Below are 22,878 nucleotides of genomic sequence, written 5' to 3'. Positions count from 1 at the left end.
TGCCCGGCTTCCCCTCAGGACTCACCACACTGAGCCCTGCCTTCTGTCTCCCCCGTCTGCCTCCTGCCAGCCCCTCCGGATGCCCCAGACTCTTCTGTGTTCCCTACTCTGCTCCGCAAAGCCAAGTCCTCAGTCCTCCTTCCGTCTGTCGTGAAAAATCATGCTCTCCTGACTTCTTCCACCCGAGTAAACGGTTCTCCAAGCAGAACCACTGCCAGCTCTCAGCCACGAACCCACCACCTCACGTCAACAGGTCCCCCACAAAAATCAGCTGTGCCACCTGCCACTCCTCACACCCACTCTTCGGTCCCCACACTCGGACACCACCACTCTCTACCAGTCACGCAAAAACAGACAACGCGCTCGTCCCTGCCTCGCACCCCCGAGGCCCCTTCTACTGGCGGCCCCCTGGCTCCCACTGGCCCATGCCCTGGCATTGAAAGCCCTTCTGTTTCCACGGACTTAAATCAGGGCTCCATTTGCTCTCATTCCGACCATCTATCTCCTGTGACAACCTCCAGAACTGCAATCCACCAACAAAGGGGCCACCCTCGTCTCGTCCCTGAAGCACACCACCCACACTCAGTCTCCGCATCCTCTTGGTCACCCTGGAAACTCCCATACATCTCTCCTCTCCTCTTCATCCGCCCTGGCCCCGGCCCAGCCCTCATCCCGAGAACACGACAGCTGCCCCGGCTGCCGCAGACGTGGCCTCGGCTGTGTGCCCCAGTGCCCATCAGAGGATGGGCACTCCCCAGCCGAACATCCTTCAGGGCCTTCCTACAGCCTCAGGGAAGAACTCAGCCCCTTTCAGGTCCTGGGAGGCCTGTGCAGGGCCCTCCGGCCCCTCCCGGCTCACGCGCCCCGTCTGGGGAGGGCTCTTTCTTTTCTCCCACCTTTTGCAATGTGTGGCACAGGGTCAGTTTTTAGTATCTGCTGAACTAACTGAATTGCAATCACTTCCTGACAGTCCCTCCTCTCTCCCTACTCTCTTCCCCACGGCCATGGTTCTCACCCTAAATCCTGGCTGGCTTCATCCCACCTGTGCCACCTGTGCCACCTGTGCCCTCTCGGGCCAGTTCTCCGACCCAAGCCTCTGTCTCTGGTGCACAGCAAGAGGTCAATAAACAGTAGCAGGGAGTCTGATCAGGCTGTCCCTGTTCAGAACCGTCCCCAGCTCCAAACACAAAACAGCCTCAAGCTGAAACTCCTGCAGCCACCATCCTGAACACTGACCCTCACCTGCTGTCCACTACACGGCCACGGCCACGCTCACTGTTTCCAGCACGCCTCTCTTCTCAGGTAGCCGGAGTCTTGCCAGGCTCCCACACATATCCTGTCCTCCTCCTCATCCGGCTGTGGTCAGGCCACCCCGTGCCAAGAAGGCCTTGTCCTTGACTACAGAACACACCGCCACACCCCAGGTAACCTTCAAAATCCACTTTAATGTCATCTCACGTCCTCAGTGAAAACTCCCCTTTCCTTGCCCACACTGCCACAGGGCTTCCCGGCCCCTCCGTGGCCCACTTGGCACCAGAGTCCTTGTGGCAGAAGCTCCTGGCTGGTCTATCTCCCTCAGCAAAAAGAAGTTCCTCAGTAGCAGGAGTAACAATGGGCTCACCTTTGCACACTCCCCAGAGCCTCATGTGCATGCAGAGCGCACCCCATCACTGCGTGTTACATTTAATTCTCTCTCTTTCTCACTAATGCAAATATCTGAATGATTGAGCATTTTAAAGGCACACCATATCTTCGAGGTTCCAAGAATTCAGACATCCTCTAACAACAAAACCTAGCTAGGCACACCCTTTTAAAAACTCCTGGCCTGCTGTTAACGTGGCCTATTCTATCAGCTATTTAAAATCATGACAGCTTAAGAAGGCACATTTGGCTGATACATAAGCTGCTATTGTGGCTCTAGCGACTGGTTTTGGAACAAAAAAACTAACTTAATACAGAGAATAATTCTAAAAGAAAACAAAATGGAGCCCACAGCCAACATTCCTCTACCAGCCATTCCAGAGGCAGCTGTGCCATGCAGGAATCACCTGTGGCACCATCAATAAACCTGAGAACCTGGCAACGGCCAGACCCAGCCTCAAAGCAGGAGAGGTGGCGCTCCGTGCTCTTCCTCCACCTGATGAAGCAACTCCCAAGGCCCCAGAAGTGAGCAGGAAAATACTGTCATAAATTCTTTAAAACCGTGACTGTCAGCCGGGTGCCATGGCTCACACCTGTAATCCCAGCACTTTAGGAGGCCGAGGCAGGTGGATCACAAGGTCAGGAGTTCCAGACCAGCCTGACCAACATGGTAAAACCCCGTCTCTACTAAAAATACAAAAGAAGCTTAGCCTGGTGTGGTGGCAGGTGCCTGTAACCCCAGCTACTCAGAAGGCTGAGGCAGGAGAATCGCTTGAACACAGGAGGCAGAGGTTGAAGTGAGCCAAGATCACACCATCGTATTCCAGCCTGGGCAAGAGAGCAAGACTCTGTCTCAAAAAATAAATAAATAAATAAATAAATAAGCCTGTGATTGGCTCCAAACCTTTCTTCCTCCCAGATCCCATCTGAATTCAGAAAGAAGGAAGGCCAGATCTCCCCTTTACTCCTGACACCAACAGCAGAATGCAGGGAGCCCCAGCCAACCCACTGGCCTTCCCACCGCAGACACGTTCAGGTGCAAACAAGGGCGGCAGGTGCACCAAACCCTCTTGCAGGAGCTGCCATCCCAAAGAGAGCCACAGTGACAGCGAGGGACTCACCCCCTTTCCACGACCAGGTCCTCCGCCCTGCCTCTCCACACATCCGAGCCATTGATGGCTTTCCACCAAGGATCAGCTCATCCAAACGACTGCCATAAACGTCACTCGCCTCACCTAGGTGTAAGCCTTAGGGCCGGCAAGCCTATTTTATTTCTTTAGTTTAGTAAAAATGTTTCGTGAAATAAGGCCCATTTCGAACCAGCACAGCAAAGACTACAATGCCCAGATAGAGAGCTGCACAGCACACTTCAAAATTCTATCCAGGCCGGGCACGGTGGCTCACACCCGTAATCCCAGCACTTTCAAAGGCTGTGGCGAGCGGATCACGAGGTCAAGAGATCGAGACCATTCTGGCCAACATGGTGAACCCCGTCTCTACCAAAAATACAAAAATTAGCCGGGAGTGGTGGTGCACACCTGTAATCCTTTGCTACTCAAGAGCTGAGGCAGGAGAATTGCTTGAACCCAGGAGGCGGAGTTGCAGTGAGCTGAGATCGTGCCACCGCACTCCAGGCTGGGGGCAGCAGAGCGAGACTCCGTCTCAGGAAAAAAAAAGAAAAAATTCTATCCAGCACCAGCCAGACTCCAGTACACACAGCACACATGAGAAGAGGGTGGCGGGGGTAAGGTAGCGATTGAATGAACCGCAAAATGAGCAGGCACACGCAGGAGGGACCAGTGGGAAGAGAGCTGATGCAGTCAGGGGCCCAGAAATATCAGGGGCCCCGAAGCTGGAAACGGCTCTGCCTTGGATGGACCTGAGGGCGAACCCGGCCCATCCCCTAGGAGCTTGAGGCCTTGAGCAGAGGCCCACCTTCCCCACTGCAGGCTGTGCAGGGAGGGCAGAGTCAGCGTGGAGAGGGCGCCCGGCAATGCCTGGCCCTGCCCCGGGGGCTGCCATCAGTAACAACCCAGGCGTTCTCAGCCTTTACTTCCTACTCACTAAGGGAACCCACAGCTATTCTAGAAACTGGACTTGCAGGGGCCATATGCCCCTTCATGACCCTCAGTACTCAGGGTGGAATTTCCATGTTGATCGCCAGGAAAGAGGAAACATTTCAGAAAGGGGGAACCAGAAGTCTGGGGATATCCAAAATGAAAGTTCCCCACAGCACGGCACCCAGAAATGGGAAGAGCCCAGGCTGCCCTGTTCTCTCTGGGCCTCCTGACACCTCTGCCTCTTGTCTGCAAAGAGGACACCAGGGGGACCTGGGAGAAGCTGCTCACCTCACTCCAGAAGAATCCCCGACAGACTGCTGAGCTCAAGAAGTGCGGTTTTCCCCCAGCCTGGAGGAGCCAGGCCTCAGGCTGAGCTCAGCAGGGCTCCAAGGGCAGGCAGGCCCAGCAGGCAGCAGCCTGAATTCAAACATGAGGATGGGGGCGGGAGGGATGGGGGACTGGAGACCACCTCCATCCAAGCCAGCATACAGAAGGATCAGATTCCTGGTGGGGGAGTCAGCTTTCTCTGTAATAATTCCAGCACCTGTTAAGTCCCCTAGAGCATGGAGGAGACAAGGATAAGGCTGTGATGGTTAAGGGCACAGACTACTCATCGTCAGGTTCAAACCCAGCTCTGCCACTTACAAGCTGTGTGGCTTTGAGCAAGTGACTCAGCTTCTGAGTTTCCTCATCTGTAAACTGGGGAGCACACAGTACCACCCCCAGCTGCTCTGAGGACTACACAGGTGGTGGCATGTATAGTGCCTGGCCCGAGGGAAGCACTCCACGAGCAATCCCTTGTGTGAGGTGTGACGCTAAGGCCCCGGCCACCTCAGTCCCGATTCCCCTCCACCCCTGAGCCCTGCAGGGAACACCCACCCTGTGCCTGTTCCGTACACAGACATGCTCCCCAGACTCCTCAGGAGAAAGAACCATGCAGGCACATGATCCTGCGCTCCCAGGGCCAAGCACGGTGACATTCCTCACCCTGTGCAGGACACCGGCTCCTGTTCCTGGGCTCCCCGCTGCACCTAGAAGTCCCCACTGCACCGAGAAGCATGGCACAATACGGACCTCCACAGCCTGTGTTCGGGGGTGAAGGGCTGAGCTGAGGAGGGCAGAGACCCTGAGCCTGCCAGAGAAGGAAAGGAGAGGCAGGCGTCACTCTCAGGCCACACACAGAGCCAGGACAGCAGCGGGCACCTGAATGCTGCCCTTGTCCTAGCCACAGGCAGGCTGTGCTAGACTGTGGCCATTCAGGGAAAGAAAAACAGAGACAATGTCTTTTCAACCCAAATGCCCATTGATCAACGAGTAGATGAAGAAAGGATGGTATGGCTGGGCGCCGAGGCTCATGCCTGTCATCCCAGCACTCTGGGAGGCCGAGGCAGGAGAATCATAAAGTCAAGAGATGGAGACCATCCTGGCCAACACGCTGAAAATACAAAAATTAGCTGGCCGTGGTGGCGCACAACTGTAATCCCACCTACTTGGGAGGCTGAGGCAGGAGAATCACTTGAACCCGGGAGGCGGAGGTTGCAGTGAGCCAAGATTGCACCACTGCACTCCAGCCTGGCGACAGAGCAAGACTCCGTCCCAAAAAAAAAACTGTGGTGTGTGTGTATGTGCATGTGCATAAATATGTGTATGTGTATATATATGCATGTTTATATGATGGAATACTACTTCCATAAAAAGGAATGAATTAATGGCATTCACAGAGACCTGGATGAGACTAGAGACCACAACTCTAAAGTAACCCAGGAATGGAAAACTAAACTTCATCTGTTCTCCCAAGTGGGAGCTCTTAAGGGCGAGCTAACCGCTAGGTGCAGTGGCTCACGCTCGTAATCCCAAGAGTTTGGGAGGTCAAGGCGGGTGGATCACTTGAGGTCAGAAATTCAAGACTACCCTGGCTGGCCAACATGGTGAAACCTAAAAATACAAAAATTAGGCAGGCATGGTGGGGTGCACCTATAATCCCGGCCACTCAGGAAGCTGAGGAGAATCACTTGAACCCAGGAGGCAGAGGTTGCAGTGAACCGAGATGGCGCCACTGCACTCCAGCCTGGGCAACAGACAGAGATTCCATCTCAAAAATAATAATAGTAAGAGAAATCTAAGCTATGGGGATACAAAGGCATAATACTGACACAGTGGACTTCAGGGACTCGGGGGGAAAGGGTGGAAAGGGGGTGAGAAAGACTGGGCGCAGAGCGTACTGCTCGGGTGACGGGTGCACCCACGTAAGAACTTACGTACCCAAACACCACCTGCTCCCCAGTAACCCAGGGAAATAAAAAATTAAAAAGAAAAGAAAAACAGACGCGTGGTCGCCCAAGGCCAAGTCACGTTCTCCGGAATTCCGTGACCTCCCACAGCTCCTCAAAAACACTTGGGGGCGGCGGGGCACCTCCTCCTGCTCTCGTTTCTTAAATAATCCAAAACTGCCAGGGATTATTTAATTATTTTTGTCTTCATTTAAAATTGACCCAGATTCCAGATTTACTGTATCAGACAAATATGTAAGAGAAAGCGAATATGATTCGCCTTCAATTTATTTTCAGGATGTTTCTGGACAAAACAAGAAATTTAATAACAGGGAACATGACCACTGAAAAGAACAAGGAAAAGGAAGTCCGCCTACAGCAAAAACTCCCCCAGCAGCTCCCGAGGCCCCAACACAGGAAGGTCATCTCCACTCACAAACAAGAAGAGAAACGCAACTCTCGGGGGAGCACACCATCGCCGCCGGAACAAACGCCCGGCTTCCCGCAGCATGGAAAACAGGACTGACGGTTTTTACCAAGTCAACAGCCTCTTCAAAACAAAAGCAAGGCAATGCAGTTTACAAAAACCCAGGAAAGCCAGGCGGCCAGAGGCAGCAGCCCACGTTTCTGAGGACAGAGGCAGGGCCTTGTTTGGTTCCCAGGCCTCAGCAGGACACAGGACATGGGAGGAGCCCGCAAGCTGACCACAATTCCAGGCTTTTAACATACTCTGTGGAGGTTACCCAGGGACCCCCACCCCAAGGCCGCTGACCAGGCTCCTCCTGCCCGCATCCAAGCAGGACTCTGCGGAGGGAGGCACTGGGGCCACCTGCAATTCTTCCCTGGGGGACAGACCTCGACACAGTCCCCCACTCTTCACGGCTGCTGTACCAAATTACAACTTAGTGGCTTAAAACACGCATTTATCGTCTCAAAGTTCTGAAGGCTGGAAACCCAGCATGGGTCTCATGAACTCAGGTCCAGGGCTCAGCCAGCCGTGTTCCTTCTGGGAGTCTGGAGGGGAGAAACCGTTTCCTGCTCACTCCGGTTGTCAGCAGAATTCGGCTCCTGGCGGGCACAGGACCGGGGCCTTGCTCTCCCGTTAACCAGCAGCAGCAGCTTTCCCAGCTTCGAAGAGCCGCGTCGCACTCCTCGGCTGCAAAGCCAGCCACTGCAGATGCGGTCCATCCCACGCCGGCTCTCTCACCACGGCCCACCGGGCAACAGGACAATTCCCCATTTCAGGTCAGCTCATCGGCCACCTTAACCCCCTCTGCCATGTGACATAACAGATTCACAGAAGTCAGGGATGAGGATGAGGACACCTTGAGGGGGCCAATATTCCGCCCACCACAGCCGCATCCCCCAAGGCCAGCACCCTGGAGGTCATCGCACCCCCAACACCCCACCCATCAGTGAATCCTGAGAGCGCCATGTACACCCTGAACCTGCCCACTCCTCTCCAGCCCCACAGCCTCTGCGCCTCGGCCTCCTCACAAGCCCACCAGCTTCCTCTCTCGCCCTCTCTTCAAGGGTGATGAACAGAGTCACAGCATCACCCTCCTCCCACTTAAAACCCTTCAACACTCTCTCATGGTTCTTAGGACCACAGCCCATATCTTCACCACGGCATGGAAGCCCCACAAGCTCTGGAGCCTGCTCACCTCCCCTCCATGCCCTTCCTCCCCAGGCAAGCACTCCCTGCAGGAGGGGTCTCCGATACACCCACCTCAAACTCTGCAGCCAGCCTGGCTCTGCTCTATAGCCAGGCCTCAGCAAAAGTGGGCCCTGAGTCAGGAGGACATGACCATTCCACCCAGTTAGGACCCCACTACTCTGCCAGGTCCCGGGGCTGCCACCTGCCCAGCACTGCAGTCTTCGTACAGTGTTCGCAGAACAGGCCTCCAGCCGCGAAGGGCCACGTGGATTGTTCAGCACTCGGCACAGTCCTTGGCACAGGAGAGGAGCTCATAAACGTTTTCTGAATGAATTCATTATCCCCAACAATTCCCCTCCTTCCGCTGAGGACGGAGGGTGGCCTATTCAGCTGACTGTCTCATTTGCTCCCAGACATCTCCTGGCTCCGACAGTCTAGGCTGAAGGCTGTCGGAGCCACAACACTAACTCTATTCTGCTCCAGCTTTAGCCCAACATCCACAGCCTTACCATGCTCGTTTTGGACCTTTCATGCCACCATGCCACTTTCATACACACACACACACACACACACACACACACACACACACGGAGTCTCGCCCTGTCACCCAGCCTAGAGTGCAGTGGTGCAATCTCAGTTCACTGCAACCTCCGCCTTCCAGGTTCAAATGATTCTCCTGCCTTAGCCTCCTGAGTAGCTGGGATTGCAGGTGCCCGCCACAATGCCCAGCTATCTTTTCTACTCATTTTTTGTTGGTTTATTTTTTTTTGAGACAAAGTCTCACTCTGTTGCCACACGCCAGGCTGAAGTGCAGTGGCACGATCTAGGCTCACTGCACCTCCGCCTCCCGGGTTCAAGCGATTCTCCTGCCTCAGCCCCCGACCCCCAGTAGTTGGGACTTCAGGCGTGTGCCACCACGCCCAGCTAATTTTTTTTTTTTTTTTTTTTTTTTTTTTTTTTTTTTTTGAGATGGAGTTTCGCTCTTGTTACCCAGGCTGGAGTGCAGTGGCGCGATCTTGGCTCACCACAACCTCTGCCTCCTGGGTTCAGGCAATTCTCCTGCCTCAGCCTCCTGAGTAGCTGGGATTACAGGCACACGCCACCATGCCCAGCTAATTTTTTGTATTTTTAGTAGAGACAGGGTTTCACCGTGTTGACCAGGATGGTCTCGATCTCCTGACCTCGTGGTCCACCCGCCTCGGCCTCCCAAAGTGCTGGGATTACAGGCTTGAGCCACCGCGCCCGGCTCTAATTTTTGTATTTTTAGTAGAGACAGGGTTTCACCACGTTGGCCAGGATGGTCTCGATCTCTTGACCTTGTGATCCGCCCGCCTCGGCCTCCCCAAGTGCTGGGATTACAGGTGTGAGCCACTGCACCCAGCCTATCTTTTGTATTCTTAGTAGAGACGGGGTTTCACCGTGTTGACCAGGCTGGTCTCAAACTGCTGACCTCAGGTGATCCCCCTGCCTTGGCCTGCCAAACTGCTGGGATTACAGGCATCAGCCACCGCGCCCAGCCGCCATCATGCCACTTTCAAATATCACACTTCACACACCCCAGCTGCCTGCATACCCTCTGTCAGCAGAACATACCCTGCCAGGCAGAGCTGAGCTAAAATAGCAAACATCAGACCCGCACTGAAAGACAGCCTGTGTTCTCAAGCCCAGGGTGCTGGGATTTTGTCTTGGCATTGAAAGTGAAGTGTGGTAAGAATTCCAACTGCAACTGCGGAAAGCAACAGCCCTTCAGGAGCCAAGAGGGTCAGCGGCCTGGGAAAGCAGCAGCCCAGACAGTCAGACGGAACCTTCAGATTCCATTTTTTGCGTGTATGAGACCGAGTCTCACTCTGTTTTCCAGGCTGCAGTACAGTGGCGCAATCTCGGCTCACTGCAACCTCCACTTCCTGTCTTCAAGCAGTTTTCCTGCCTCAGCCTCCCAAGTAGCTAGGATGGCAGGCACCTGCCACCATTCAAAGCTAACTTTTGTATTTTTAATAGAGATGGAGTTTCACCGCGTTGACCAGGCTGGTCTCGAACTCGACCCCAAGTGATCCACCCGCCTCAGCTTCCCAAAGTGCTGGGATTACAGGCATGAGCCACTAAACCAGGCCAAACCTTCGGAGTCTTATCACCTACCTACTGTTTCTTGCCATCATCGCTACTCATGTGGATGCTGCAGCAGCCCGGCCTCTTGATCTCCCTGTTTCTGCCCTTGCCCGGACTCCCGACACCACCAATCTGTCTTCGTACAGCAGCCAAAGACATCCCATTAAACCTAATGCAGACCATGCCACTCCTCTGCTCAAAGCCCTCCAAAGGTGCCCCGTTCCACCAGAATAAAAGAACAGTCCATGTCTTCACTGTGGTCATGAGGCCTTACCCCACCACCCTTCAAGATGCACCCTGTGACTCTCCCCTTCTCTTGGCTAGACCCATGCTGGCCCCTGCTCCTCTCCTCCAGCACGCCAGCACTGCTCTGGGGCTCTCGTGCCTCTGCACCTGCTCACCCATCTGCCGGGACCCCGCTTCCCAGCCTCCTGGTGGGCCTGTTCCCTCACCTGCAAATCTTTCCTCAAATGTCACCTCAGCAAAGAGCTCCTTCTCACCACCACACCTGCCACAAAGCCACCTAGCCCTCTTCCCAGCACTGTTTTGATAGCAGCTGTCAGCTTCCGACAGTTAACTCCATTTAACTACGTTATTTATACCCTGCTCTCCCCCTGCACTGTAAGCTCTGGGAGAGCAAAGATCTGGGCCGATTTTGTTCACTCATATCATCTCCAGCACCTGGGGCCGTTCCTAACACACGCTGTGGGTTGAATTCTTATTTGCTGGATCAGCGAATCATCAAACTCTCAACACTGGTCCGAGAAGCCCATCCTTTTCTCATCAAAGAGAACTGTGCTAAGCCAAAGAAATCTCCCCATTTGCCATAGCTACCTAAACCATAAGCAACCCGTTTGTGCTACAGATACAGAAACTAATGGCCCCAGAGGTAACTTGGTGAAGACCACTACTGGAAAAGCTAAAATCTAGACCACCCAACTCCCCAGTCAGAGGTCCATCTATCAGACCACACATCCTGACTCATCCAGAAACAAAGTTTCCAGGAAGCATCAGCGAAATACACAACCTGAGGACCAGGGTGTGCATGAACCGAGGTCTGCTGGCAAGAGCATCTCTCCTGCAGTGTATGACCCTGGCCAAACCACTCACTCTCCAGGAGAATCTGGAAGATAGTTTGGAATAAACACCATTTAGCCATACTGACAATGCAAGAATGAGAAACACACATTTCTTTGGTTTTTTTTTTTGAGAAGGAGTTTCGCTCTTGTTACCCAGGCTGGAGTGCAGTGGCACGGTCTCAGCTCACCGCAACCTCCGCCTCCTGGGTTCAGGCAATTCACCAGCCTCAGCCTCCAGAGTAGCTGGGATTACAGGCATGCACCACCATGCCCAGCTAATTTTTTGTATTTTTAGTAGAGATGGGGTTTCACCATGTTGACCAGGATGGTCTCGATCTCTTGACCTTGTGATCCACCCGCCTCGGCCTCCCAAAGTGCTGGGATTACAGGCATGAGCCACTGTGCCCAGCCGAAACACACATTTCTTAAACTTGTGGATCTCACTGATGAAAATGAGCACATACCTGGGAGACCAGTCAGGGGTTCGAGACCAGCCTGGCCAACATGGTGAAATCCAGTCTCTACTAAAAATACAAAAAAAAATTACGCGGATATGGCAATGGGCTCCTGTAATAACAGCCACTTGGGAGGCTGAGGCAGAAGAATTGCTTGAGCAAGGGAGGCAGAGATTGCAGTGAGCAGAGATCGCACCACTGCTCTCCAGCCTGCGTGACAGTGTGAGACTCTGTCTCAAAAAAAAAAAAAAAAAAAAAACAGGAAAACAATCATGGTAAACAACTGAAAGAGCTGGCAAAACCACAGGAACCTGGCTAGGATCTCTGCTAGCACTGTGCTTGCGCAGGTGAAGATTAAAAAGATATGCAGCTAGTAGATACCGCTACTGTTAGGAAAATGGGCATCCCTTTGTGACTCCTCCTTCAGGGAAGAGTTCCCAGCCTGCCACCTGAAACAGCAGCACTGCCAGGGACTTGGAGCCGTAGGATGGACAGGGGACAGAGAGGCTTCACAGGCCTTCCTGATGCACCCAACTTCTCCTCCTCCTCCTGCCCTCCTCAGCGACAGCGTGCAACAACTCTCCAAGACTCCAGCTGCACAAAGGTGCTATGGAAACTGCCCTCGGAAGTGCCTAAGACACAGAACAGCATCAAAGTCAGAGGAAAAGCAAAGTCTGTCTTTGGTAATTCAGGTTCACACAGAAGAAAGTTAGAGACTGTACTAGTCTCCTGTGGCTGCCGTAACAAATTACCACAAGCCGAATGGCCTAAAACAACACACTTTCATTCTCCCTCCATTTTAAAGGCCAGAAGCCCCAAATCAAGTGGTGGTCAGCAGGGCCGTGCTCTGTGAAGTCTCCAGGCGAGCACCCTTCCTTGCCTCTTCTAGCATCTGGTGGCTGCCAGCAATCCCCAGCGTGCATTAGCTTGTGAATGCACTATCCCAATCTCCAGCTCTGTCTCCACTGGCCCATTTCCCTGTGTCTCTCTGTATCCAAATTTCCCCCTTCTTATAAAAATACTAGTCTTTAAACTAAGGCCCAGCCTCATCCAGAATACCTCATTTTACCTCGATTCCTTGTGCAAACACCGTATTTCCAAATGTCACATCCAAGGGGTTCCAGATGGACATAAATTTGGTGGTAGGAGGCAGGGGAGGGGACACACACTGTTCAACTCAACGTAAGGACAAATTACCAAGAGCCGCAGCCTTCAATCCAAAGGTTGAGTCGCCGCTGTAACTCCACACAGCAGCTCTGTTATTCTTATATCTCAGTTGATTAAGAATTAGAGTTTAGACTGATGGGGAACCGAAACCTCAAGACCTAAAAATAACACATTTTAAGTTACACCATCAGGTGGGTCCTCTTCCCTGGACTCTTTGTTCCTGTCACTACCAGGACCTCCTGTCCACCACCATTCCAGAATCTTCACTCATCTTGGACTCCGACACTGGTTTTGTTGAAACCTCTTACTGCTCTCGAAACTCCACAGTCCAGTGGAGTCAAATAGGGTCTCTGGCCACCTTTGATGACTCCCTTCATTCTCAAAGTCACTGACTCAGTAGTCAGTAACTCACTCTGCTAACTCCCAGATCACTCTTAAAAGTAAACTTTTTTTTTTTTGGTCCGGGCTGGAATGCAATGGTGTGATCTCAGCTCACCACAACCTCCACCACCAGATTCAAGCGATTCTCCTGCCTCAGCCTCCCAAATAGCTGGGATTACAGGCATGCGCCACCACGCCCAGCTAATTTTGTATTTTTAGTGGAGGCTCGGTTTCTCCATATTGGTCGGGTTTCTCCATGTTGGTCAGTCCGGTCGCAAACTCCCAATCTCAGGTGATCTGCCCGCCTCAGCCTCCCAAGGTGCTGGAATTACAGGTATGAGCTACTACACCGGGCCAAAAGTAAACTTTTCTAACTAGATGCAGTAAATTGCAAAGTTTATCATTCAAACAGTAGTTTTTATTATGAAATAGGAGTACAAACCATTTCAGTGTGTTTATGAATGACTCTACTCAGACTTATTTTAATATCACGATTCATAATTTTCAGCATCCCAAACTTCAGCTTTGGAACAGAACAAACTATGTTTTAAAATCTTGACGTTTGCTTATCTCTGATCTGTTTTCACCAGTGGCTGATTTTATCCTAGGTACTCTTCACGTAATGTCTAATTCCCTAGGGCCCTGGCCATAGCTTAGCGCCACCGCAATCAGACAAGAACTCTGGATCTTCCCAGCTGTAAGCATCTAGAGTGTACTCAGATCATTCCAGGCACTTAATTTAAAAAAAAAAAAAAAAAACTCCTTCTTGCTAACACAGTATAAAAGTCGTTTTGAGACCAACAAGCAGAAACATGGGAGCTCACAGGGAAACTCTCCCACGCTCAAGGCAAGAGCAGCAGCCCACAAGACATCAGAGGCAAATCAAAGGGGTCAAAAGCACCACGCCCCCTGCAGAAACTGATCTCCCCAGGAGGCACGGCCTCGGCCCGGCCAGTTTCCGGACTCCACCGAACTTCACAGCATGACCCGAATCAGTTCCTTCCAGCCTCCCCCGGGAGCTCAGGAGTTTCTCTGAAAGGAGCCTGCCAGCGTCAGGAAAAATGCTGACAGCTCCTCCGCGTCCTTGCAAGCCTCGCTCCTACGTGCAGCCACTGTCACCCCCAGACCCCACGCTCAGACCTCCGAGTCCCCCAGCGCCGGTCACACCACGCAGCGCTCTGCTCAGACTCCAAGTTGCCCTCTCCAGACCCCCCGACTCCACCCGCAGCCCAGGAGGCCAACGCGGCCACCTGACCTCTGACCCCTGACCCCGACCTGGCCCTCCCCGTCACACCCACCTGCCCGGGAGCTTGGTGTTGCTGCGCTTCCAGAACTGCTTTCTGGCCCCGTCGCTGGCCATGGCCCCTCCTCATCCCTCAGACCCGCGGCCCAGACACTCCGAGTGCGGCCGGCCCTCCCCTAGCGGCCCTTTCCTGTGCCCCGGGTGGCCCCCTCACTGGTCCCGGGACTCCGGAGCGGAGAGCCGAGAGACTCTTCCGCCTCCTTCCGGAAGTTGTGCCTACACTCGCCCGGAAGTCCCGCCTAAGTCCCAGGTGGCGTGTGACGCAGGGCGCCGAACGCCCGACGGCATTAAAGGGCGACGCCGCGCGACGCGCGCGTCACGTGACAGGCATCGCGGAGGAAGAGGAGGTTGTCGGGTTCCAGTGTTCGGTTGAGTCCGTGGCTCCCGGCTCGCTCAGCCCGACCTCGGCGCCCTGCTGCCGGCAGCGGACTACCAGAAGCCATTGGAGCCTCGAGCTCATCTTTTCCAAAGCTGAGCCAGGCCTGTGTCTGATTCCGGTTTCTCCTGAGCGCGTCCCGAGCCGGCCCAGAACGGAATGAAGCCAGACACACCGTTCCCGGCCCAGCAGCGAAAGGATTACCCGGCCCTGAGCGAGGGTTAGTAGACACCACGTGGGTGAAATATGCGCGGTGAGGTGAGAGTTATAACCGCGGAGCGTATTCGAGCGAATGAGAGAAGGGATTAGGCCGGGCTGGAAGGGAAGAGTGCTTGAGCGCCGAAGGCGAGAAGGATTAATCCCCCACCCCCGCGGCCGGGGTTCCGGCCACGTGCGGCTGTCACGTGCTTGAAAGAAACCTGGCTAGTCCCGAGTGAGGTGTGCTTTACGTGTAAAATACAGGATTCCAAAGACTTTGTATAAAATATTAGTAATTTGTATATTGCTTGCCTGTTAGATAACATTTTTAATGTATTGGGTTAAATAAAATGAATTGTTAAAATTATTTTTACGTTTCTTTTTACTTTTTTTTTTTAACTCTTTTTTTTTTTTTCCGGGAGGTAATGGGGGTGGGGTGTCTTGCTATGTTGCTCGGGCTAGTCTCGAATACCTGCCTTCTGGCGATCCTCCTGCCTCAGCCTCCCCAGTAGTTGGAACTACAGGTGCACACGTTATGCCTAGATCTTTTTACTTTTGTGTGTGTGTGTGTGCGTGTGTGTGCAGAAAACAAGTAAAAAATCCTATCTGATTTGCATTACATTTCTGTGCGTCTTAGAACAAATGTCGAAGGCTCAGGGACTGTCAGACTGGAGCTTTACTGTATTTGGAGTTCCTGCCAGTTCTCTTTTAAAACCAAAATTTGATCAGACATATTTTGTGATGATGAGTTTCCCATGCCTCTTCATTTACTGGTAAGTAACCTTGACTTAGTACTTCCTGTGTGCAAGGCGTCCTGCTCTCCTATGATTCTGTCCTAGTAGAGCTCAGAAGGCACCAGGAGTCTCCTCCTGACATACAGCCCTGACAGCCTCAGACTGTGCTGTCCTCTACAGACGACACTGAAGACAATGGCAATTCTTTCCAGCTCAGTCTGGCTTATTGCAAGGATCAGTGAGCGAGGTGACAGCAGGATTAACATGATGGAACGGGAAAGGAAGGAAAAGTTGCAAAACAATTGACAGGAAAAATGGGCAGCACTTAGTGACTGGTTACACCTGAGATCCAGTTGCTCTTTAGTGCTTACTGTATACTTGGCCACCTACTGTTTTCAGGCAAAGAAGTGAGGCTCAGATTGACTTGAAGGCTTCAAAACCAGCTAAGCAATGGATTTCTAGGATCGTGACAGAAACATGAAGATGGAAAAAGAGTCTGAGGAGAAGGCCAGTTTTGAAAGCCAAAGTAATACAGATGTTGGAGTCTAGATATGGAACCTAGGAATTCGGACAGATTCTCAAATCTCGGGTAATGAGTGGAACCGTTTTTATTCATTGTCACAAGTATTGAGCAGCAAGGCAAGTTAAAGCTAAGGATGTACCATGTTACCCTTAACAGACTGGCAAAAACTTAAAAATCTGTCTTGACCAAAATTTGTAGGGATGTGGATTTGTGAGCAGAGCAGAACTCTCGCACTGCCAGTGGGGGGTACACATTCATTCACTAACTGGATGGCCACTTAGCAATTTCTGGCAAAGATACTCTGTAACATAGCAATTCTACTCTTGGTATGTGCTCTAGAGTACCTTGGCTGTGCATGCAAAGACGAGAGGTTCAATGCGACATTGCTTCTGGTGGTAGTTGGGGTCTGGGGGAGAAGCAACCAAAATGTCATGACTGGCAGAATTGATAAATTACACAGTTATGCAGTCGAATACCATAAGTTAGTAAAAATGAATAAATTAGTTGCATACGTCAACATAAATGAATTTCACAAACTGGGTGGGGTTTGTTTTGTTTTGTTTTGTTTTGTTTTTGAGATGGGGCTTACTATGTTGCCCAGGCTGGTTGCAAAATCCTGGGCTCAAGTGATGGTCCTGGGTGGCAGAGTACAGAAGGAAGCACTGCTGTGCCCGGCTCCACAGTGTGGAATGAAAAAAAGTTGCCTATGGGTCCACACAGTATGATACCATTTAGTACTATTTTCTTTTCAAGGATGAGAATAAGGCCAGGTATGGTAGCTCATGCATGTAATCACAGCACTTTAGGAGGCTGAGGCAGGAGGATCCCTTGAGCCCAGGAGTTTGAGGCTTCGGTGAACTATGATCATGTGATCATGCCACAGCACTCCAGCTTTGGCAATAGTGCAAAACCTTATCTCAAAAAAAAAAAAAAAAAAAAAAAAAGAATGGTAAAAGAGAAATTCAGGAGAGCGGTTGCCTGTAGGTATTAGTGGGGACTGTGATCAGTAAGGAACTGACATTCATAGAGGATCAGTTGTGCTATTGTGCTTTGTTTCTTAAAGCAGATGGGCTATATTCAGGTGTTTGTTATATTCTTTATGAGTTTTTACGTGTATAAAATGTTTCGTAATGCATTATAATTATTGAGCTCAAACTGCTATGCACAGAGCCACACTGAACTATTGTGAGGAAAGTCAAGTGCAGCAGGCCAGGCACAGTGGCTCACACCTGTAATCCCAGCACTTTGGGAGGCTGAGGTGAGCGGATCACTTGAGACCCAGAGATCAACACTAGCCTGAGCAACACGAGGAGACCCCGTGTCTACAGAACTTTTTTTTTTTTTTTTTTTTTTTTTTTGAGACGGAGTCTCACTCTTGTTACCCAGGCTGGAGTGCAATGGCGCGATCTCGGCTCACCGCAACCTCCGCCTCCTGGGTTCAGGCAATTCTCTTGCCTCAGCCTCCTGAGTAGCTGGGATTACAGGCACGCGCCACCATGCCCAGCTAAATTTTTCTATTTTTAGTAGAGACGAGGTTTCACCATGTTGACCAGGTTGGTCTCAATCTCTCGACCTCGTGATCCGCCCGCCTTGGCCTCCCAAAGTGCTGGGATTACAGGCGTGAGCCACCGCGCCCGGCGAAAACTTTTTTTTTTTTTAATTAGCCAGACGTAGTGAGCACTCTTAGTCCTAGCTACTCGGGAGACTAAGGCAGGAGGATCACTTGAGCCCGGAAGCTCAACGCGGCAGTGAGCTGGGATCACAGCACTGCACTCTGGCCTGGACAACAGAGTGAGACCGTGTCTCAAAAACATTACAATAGTATTTCAGGATGGCTGGATTTGTGATGCAGTTTGGGTTCCTCAGGAAGTGTTTTCTGCCTTCTCTGCTTTCAGATGGCCTGCTTCAGAATATCTCTCACCGGACCTGACTGAGTGCACCACCACGCACCCACGGGGTGGGTTCTCCCTGATGCTGCACTCTCCATAGTCCCTGAGCCTGTGCCCCAAAGTAAAAAGCTGACAGTTCTATCTGTATTAGTTACCTAAGGCTGCTGGGAGCAGAATGCTAGGCTTGGTGGCTGAAAACAATACACATTTGCTCTCCTACAGATCTGGAGGTCAGAAGTCCAAAATCCGCTTCACGGGACTAAAGTCAAAAGTGTCAGCAAGGCTGCTCCGTCCTGGAGCTTCTAGGGGAGAGTCAGTTTCTTACTTTTTCAGCTTCTAGAGGCCACTTGCATTTCTTGGCCTATGGCCCTTCCTCTGTCTAGAAAGCACATCACCCATCTCTACTGCCATCATCACAGCAGCTTCTCTCCTTCCAACTCCTCCTGGATCCCTCTTAAGAGGACCCCTGACCTCACATCAGGCCCACTGGATAATCCAATCCAGGATGATCTCCCCCATCACAGGGTCCTTAGCTTAACCACAGCTGCAAACTCCCTTTGGTCATTTAAGGTAACGTTTGCAGGTCCCGGGATTAAGACATGCTATGTCTTCAAGGGGGTCATTATTCAGCCTGCCACAATAATTCATGGCATATAGCAAAGCTCCCCAGTTTTGCACCACAGGGGGCAGGAGTCCACCTTACTGCCCTCTTCCCCACCTCCTTTCAGCCATTTTGAAATCACAGGGTCTGTCACTAGCAACATGCCACTTCCTGACACTAAATTCTGCATGAGTTAGGGTGCTGTTGGCTGCAAGAATTACAAAGTTCAGCTCTGATTAGCTGATACTATAAAGGGAATTGGTGGGTTAATGCATGAAAAACCCAGAAGTAGCTCAGAGTTTGGAGAAGTGCTGATACCGCAGCTCAACAATGACTCAAGGGGCCTGTCTCCTTCTGTCTGTCTCTTACGTCTGTGCCAAGGACAGCTTCCCCTTGAGGTCACAGGATGCCTCCGTTGGGCCACTGGGATCACGTGCTTACGTCTAGTCAGGATGCTCATAAGCAGAAATACTGTGAACTCCTGTCAGTCCCTGGGAGGGGTGCACTCTTAAACACCTCACCAGTTTCTGCCGAGGTTCCTAAGGCTGGCAGGAGGCTTTGCACAAACTCAGCAGCCAGAGTTCTGCAAGCGTTCTTGACTGTGGCAGGGGCTCAGAGCTGACGAAGCTGCTGCAGGAGTCGTACCTCCACCCCCTGCGTTCTTAGTGTCTAGTCTGGTAACACAACACCTGCACATGTCGGGCAAAACAACTTTATTATTCACAGAGAGGCCACAAACATCAACCCAAGCCTGGGATCCGTGGCAAGCCAGTTCACCAGCATTCGGGTAAGCTACCCCGGGCCCTGGAGTGCATGTGCCCAGCTTCACACCTCAGTGAGGGACTTTAAAAGCGCTCCACTGTGGGTTCTATACCCCAGATGCCACTGGGTCCCCTGGACTAAAGCATTGCAGGACATCCTGATGTAGGGGAGATGGGCACAAAGCCTGAGCTGTTCGGGACAGTTCCACCTTATCTCAGGATGTGGCATCCTCTGTACATTCTGCCCTGAAACCGTAAGCAAGAGGGGGAAGAGCTGGGTCATCCAGTGTCATTTGAGGACGTTTCGCCCAGCAGGAGCTCCTTTGTAGCTGGCAATAGTAGTCAGTCCTTCCAAATTTGGGGCTGCTGCCCAAGAAAGGAGGGTTAGAATGGATACCAGGAACAATCCCAATATCCACTACACCACCAGAGGCCATGTTGAGAGAAACTGGTAGCTTTGGCAACCTAAAATGTTCACTTGCTTGTCAAAAAAAATTTTTAATTGGACAAAATATATGTTCTATGTCTGACAAAGGGTTAATAGATGGGCATTTTACAAATACGGAAGTAAAAAAACCCAATAGGAAATGGGTATGATTTTTTTAAACCAAGTATATGTTTTTGTTTTTTGAGACAGTCTTGGTCCGTCGCCAGGTGCTAAACCAATAATATGTTTTTAAAGCTTATTGTAAGCGAATTAAAGAACATATTTAAAAAAGAAACAGCTCTCCTGTTCCCACTCTCACCATGTGACATGCCTGTTACCACTTCTTCCACCCTAAGTAAAAGCTCCCTGAGACCTCACCAGAAACCTAGCAGATGCTGCACTTCCTGTACATTCTGTACAACTGTGAGCCAATTAAACCTCTTTTCTTTATAAATTACCCATCCTCAGATAGTCCGTTATAAGCAACGTAAAAATAGCCTAACACAGAAAACTGGTACCAAGCAGCAGGGCATTGCTGTAAAGATACCTTAAAAGTAATGACCCAGGTATCTGGCAGAGGAAATTTCTAAGTAGCAAAGCATTCAAGATGTGGCCTGCCTGCTTGTCACAGCCAATGATCAGATACTGAAACAAAGGAATGACTTAAAGTTGGAACTCAAATTTAAAAGGGAAACAGGATGAAAGATTGGAAAAGTTGCAGCCTGGCCACATGGCAGGGAAAGAATCCAAGCAGGCTGGGGAGCAACCAGTAGCTGGAAAGATTCACATAATTAAAAGGGAGGCAAGTGCTACCAACCAGAACAATGGGACGAAGGTCTTAAAGGGATTTCAGAGAAGCTGGAGACAGCCCTTCCCATTACAGGCCCAGAGGCTTAGGAGGAAAGAATGGTTTCAGGGGCCAGGCCAAGGATATTGCAGCCCTCCTCAGCCTATGGATACTGCTCCCCCCATCCCAGCTGCTCCAGCCCCAGCTGCAGCTCAAAGGCCTTAGGTACAGCTTGGACCACCATTCTGGAATACAAGCCATAAGCCTTGGAGGCTTCCACGTGGTGTTAAACCTGTGGGCACACAGAATGCAAGAGGAAAGGAGTCTTAGCAGCTTCCATCTAGATTTCAGAGGATGTACGAGAAAGCCTGAGCACCCAGGCAGAAGCCTGCTGCAAGGGCAGAGACCCCACAGAGAAGCTCTACTAGGGCAGTATGGAGAGGAAATGTGTGGTTGGAGGCCCATGCAGAGCTCACACTGGGATGCTGCCTGGTGGAGCTGTGGGAAGGGCACAGCACCCTCCAAACCCAAGGATGGTAGACCCACCAGCATCTGCACACTGCCCCTGGAAAAGCTGCAGGCACTCCTTTTCATGGAAAAGCATGAGAGCAGCCATGGGGAGGACTGCCCAAGGCCTTGGGATGCCACCCCTTGTACCAGGATCCAGGACATGGAGTCAAGGATCATGTTGGAGCTGTAGGGGGTTTTGTTTGTTTGTTTTGAAACAGAGTCTCGGTCTGTCGCCCAGGCTGGAGTGCAGTGGTGTGATCTTGGCTCACTACAGCCTCCAGGTTCAAGTGTTTCTCCTGCCTCAGCCTCCCAAGTAGCTGGGATTACAGGCACACTGGCTGAATGTAATCCCATTTGGCCAGCATTGGGATTACAGGCGTGAGCCACTGCACCTGGCCCAAATGCTCTCTTAGATGCAAAAACAAAAATTAAAAAGACGTCCTCCACTCCCCAAAAATTGATCAATTATTGTCACATCCAGGAAAAAAATCACAAATCCAAATCCAAATGCTTTGAAGAATGAGACCGATTTTCGGAGGCTTTCCTGGTAGATGGGGGAGGGCCGTTATACAACCACTCATGCAAACAAGCCTCGTAAATGCACTCTAGAGATGTATCGTGCCCTTCATGGCCACCTTCAGCCCCTTCCGTTGCCTTCAGTCCTCTGTTGTGCTCCTGCAGACCTCGTACCCAGACCTCACCCACAGACCTCTCAGTCCCTTTCCTGTGTGCCTCCATGTAACCCCCTCCAGCTTCTCAAGCTTGGCACATTCCGGCATCCTCAGCATCCTCCTCATCCCCCCTTGCCAGATGCCCAGTGGGTATCATGATTTTCATTTTAAAGATGAGAAAGTAGGGGCTTCAAGAGGCAAAATCCCCCAGCTAGGGTGAAGGGAACAGGGTTTGAAGTCCAGCCGCTGACCCTGCAGCCCATTCAACATCCACTTGACCTTGCTGGGCCCCGGCCACATTCCCACTGCTGATGGGAAACAACCAGCAGTGGCATTTCCTCCCATAGTCCTCTGCAGCACATGGGTCCCCACCCCCACCCTTGGCAAACGTACAGGAGCCACACTCGGCTGTGACTCATGGCCAGTCCAACCCAACATGACTCGGGCAGGACAGAGAGAGGACAGCACATGTCAGAGGGTGCCCAGACTGGCCATCTGCAAGCTGCATTCTGGACTCGGATCTCCTGTGACTGATCACACTGTGCTTTAAACATGGCCAGCCTGTTTTCCCACCTATAAAATCAAGATGAGGGCACCTGCCCTGTGTGTTTCAGAGTTGTAGGAGTCCCCTGAGACAATGGACTGGAAGGCACTTTGTAAACCAAAATCTCTGAACAAATAGGACAGAATGCAGAATAGAGAGTCTGTAAGTGATATGAAGCCTGGCCTGGAGTGGCAAGCGGAATGCCCCATGGCCCCCTGGTGCTGTGTCATCCCTGGACTTCCCGCAGCTCTTGGAGTGAAGGAAGGAGCTGGCCTGTCATTTGCCAGCAGCAGAGGAAGTGGCCCAGAGAGCAGGCATCTCCCAGATAACTAACTGGGCCTCTCATGCTAGGAACCGGAGACACAGACCTGGGAACACAGTGCCCTTATGGCGTCACAGCCTGGGGGCCAGGATGGAAAGTGTGGTGGGGCCACCAGCCTGAATGGCACTTTGGGGCGTACATAGACCCAGATGTGCATGACGTGGGGAGGCTGGCACTAACCCTTCCTGTGTGGTATCCCAGGCATGGACAGTCTGAGGGTGAGGGGAGAGGCGGGCAAGGTGCTGGCACTACACTTGTGCTGGGTTTGGTGTCCTGGATCCAAGTTGTGCCCCTTGCAGTTGCAGAAGGCCACTTCGATGGGAAGGGGACACTCGGGTTCTGCTGGCATGGTCTGCCTGGCACAGTATGGCACTGGATGGAAAAAGATACGGTGGGGGGGGGTCTCTTCTTTCGAG

At 51.8% G+C, this 22,878-nt stretch overlaps 1 protein-coding gene and 1 long non-coding RNA gene across 6 annotated transcripts in view; one reads left to right on the top strand and one right to left on the bottom strand.

Moving 5' to 3' along the window:
- TBC1D22A (TBC1 domain family member 22A) overlaps positions 1 to 14,325 on the bottom strand; it is a 366,614-nt gene extending 352,289 nt beyond the window's left edge. For 4 of the 5 annotated variants that reach the window (XM_074391214.1, XM_003932758.4, XM_074391215.1 and 1 more), the window contains exon 1: positions 14,115 to 14,325. In XM_074391214.1, coding sequence (XP_074247315.1) covers positions 14,115 to 14,176 — 62 coding nt within the window. In that variant the 5' untranslated portion in view covers positions 14,177 to 14,325. Of the gene's footprint in view, positions 1 to 4,688; positions 7,361 to 14,114 lie in introns of those variants that run through there. The other variant, XM_074391216.1, reaches the window with a different exon arrangement.
- A 120-nt stretch (positions 14,326 to 14,445) lies between these two features.
- On the top strand, positions 14,446 to 20,261 carry LOC141582546 (uncharacterized). The gene is made up of 2 exons (XR_012515408.1): positions 14,446 to 16,016; positions 17,846 to 20,261. It is a non-coding gene; the product is annotated as an uncharacterized LOC141582546 (long non-coding RNA).
- Positions 20,262 to 22,878: the final 2,617 nt, after the last annotated feature.

The sequence above is a fragment of the Saimiri boliviensis genome, chromosome 21, assembly GCF_048565385.1.
Source record: "Saimiri boliviensis isolate mSaiBol1 chromosome 21, mSaiBol1.pri, whole genome shotgun sequence".
Lineage (NCBI taxonomy): Eukaryota > Metazoa > Chordata > Mammalia > Primates > Cebidae > Saimiri > Saimiri boliviensis.
The sequence above is the reverse complement of the archived record's forward strand: the minus strand, read 5'-3'. Positions and strand labels throughout refer to the sequence as shown.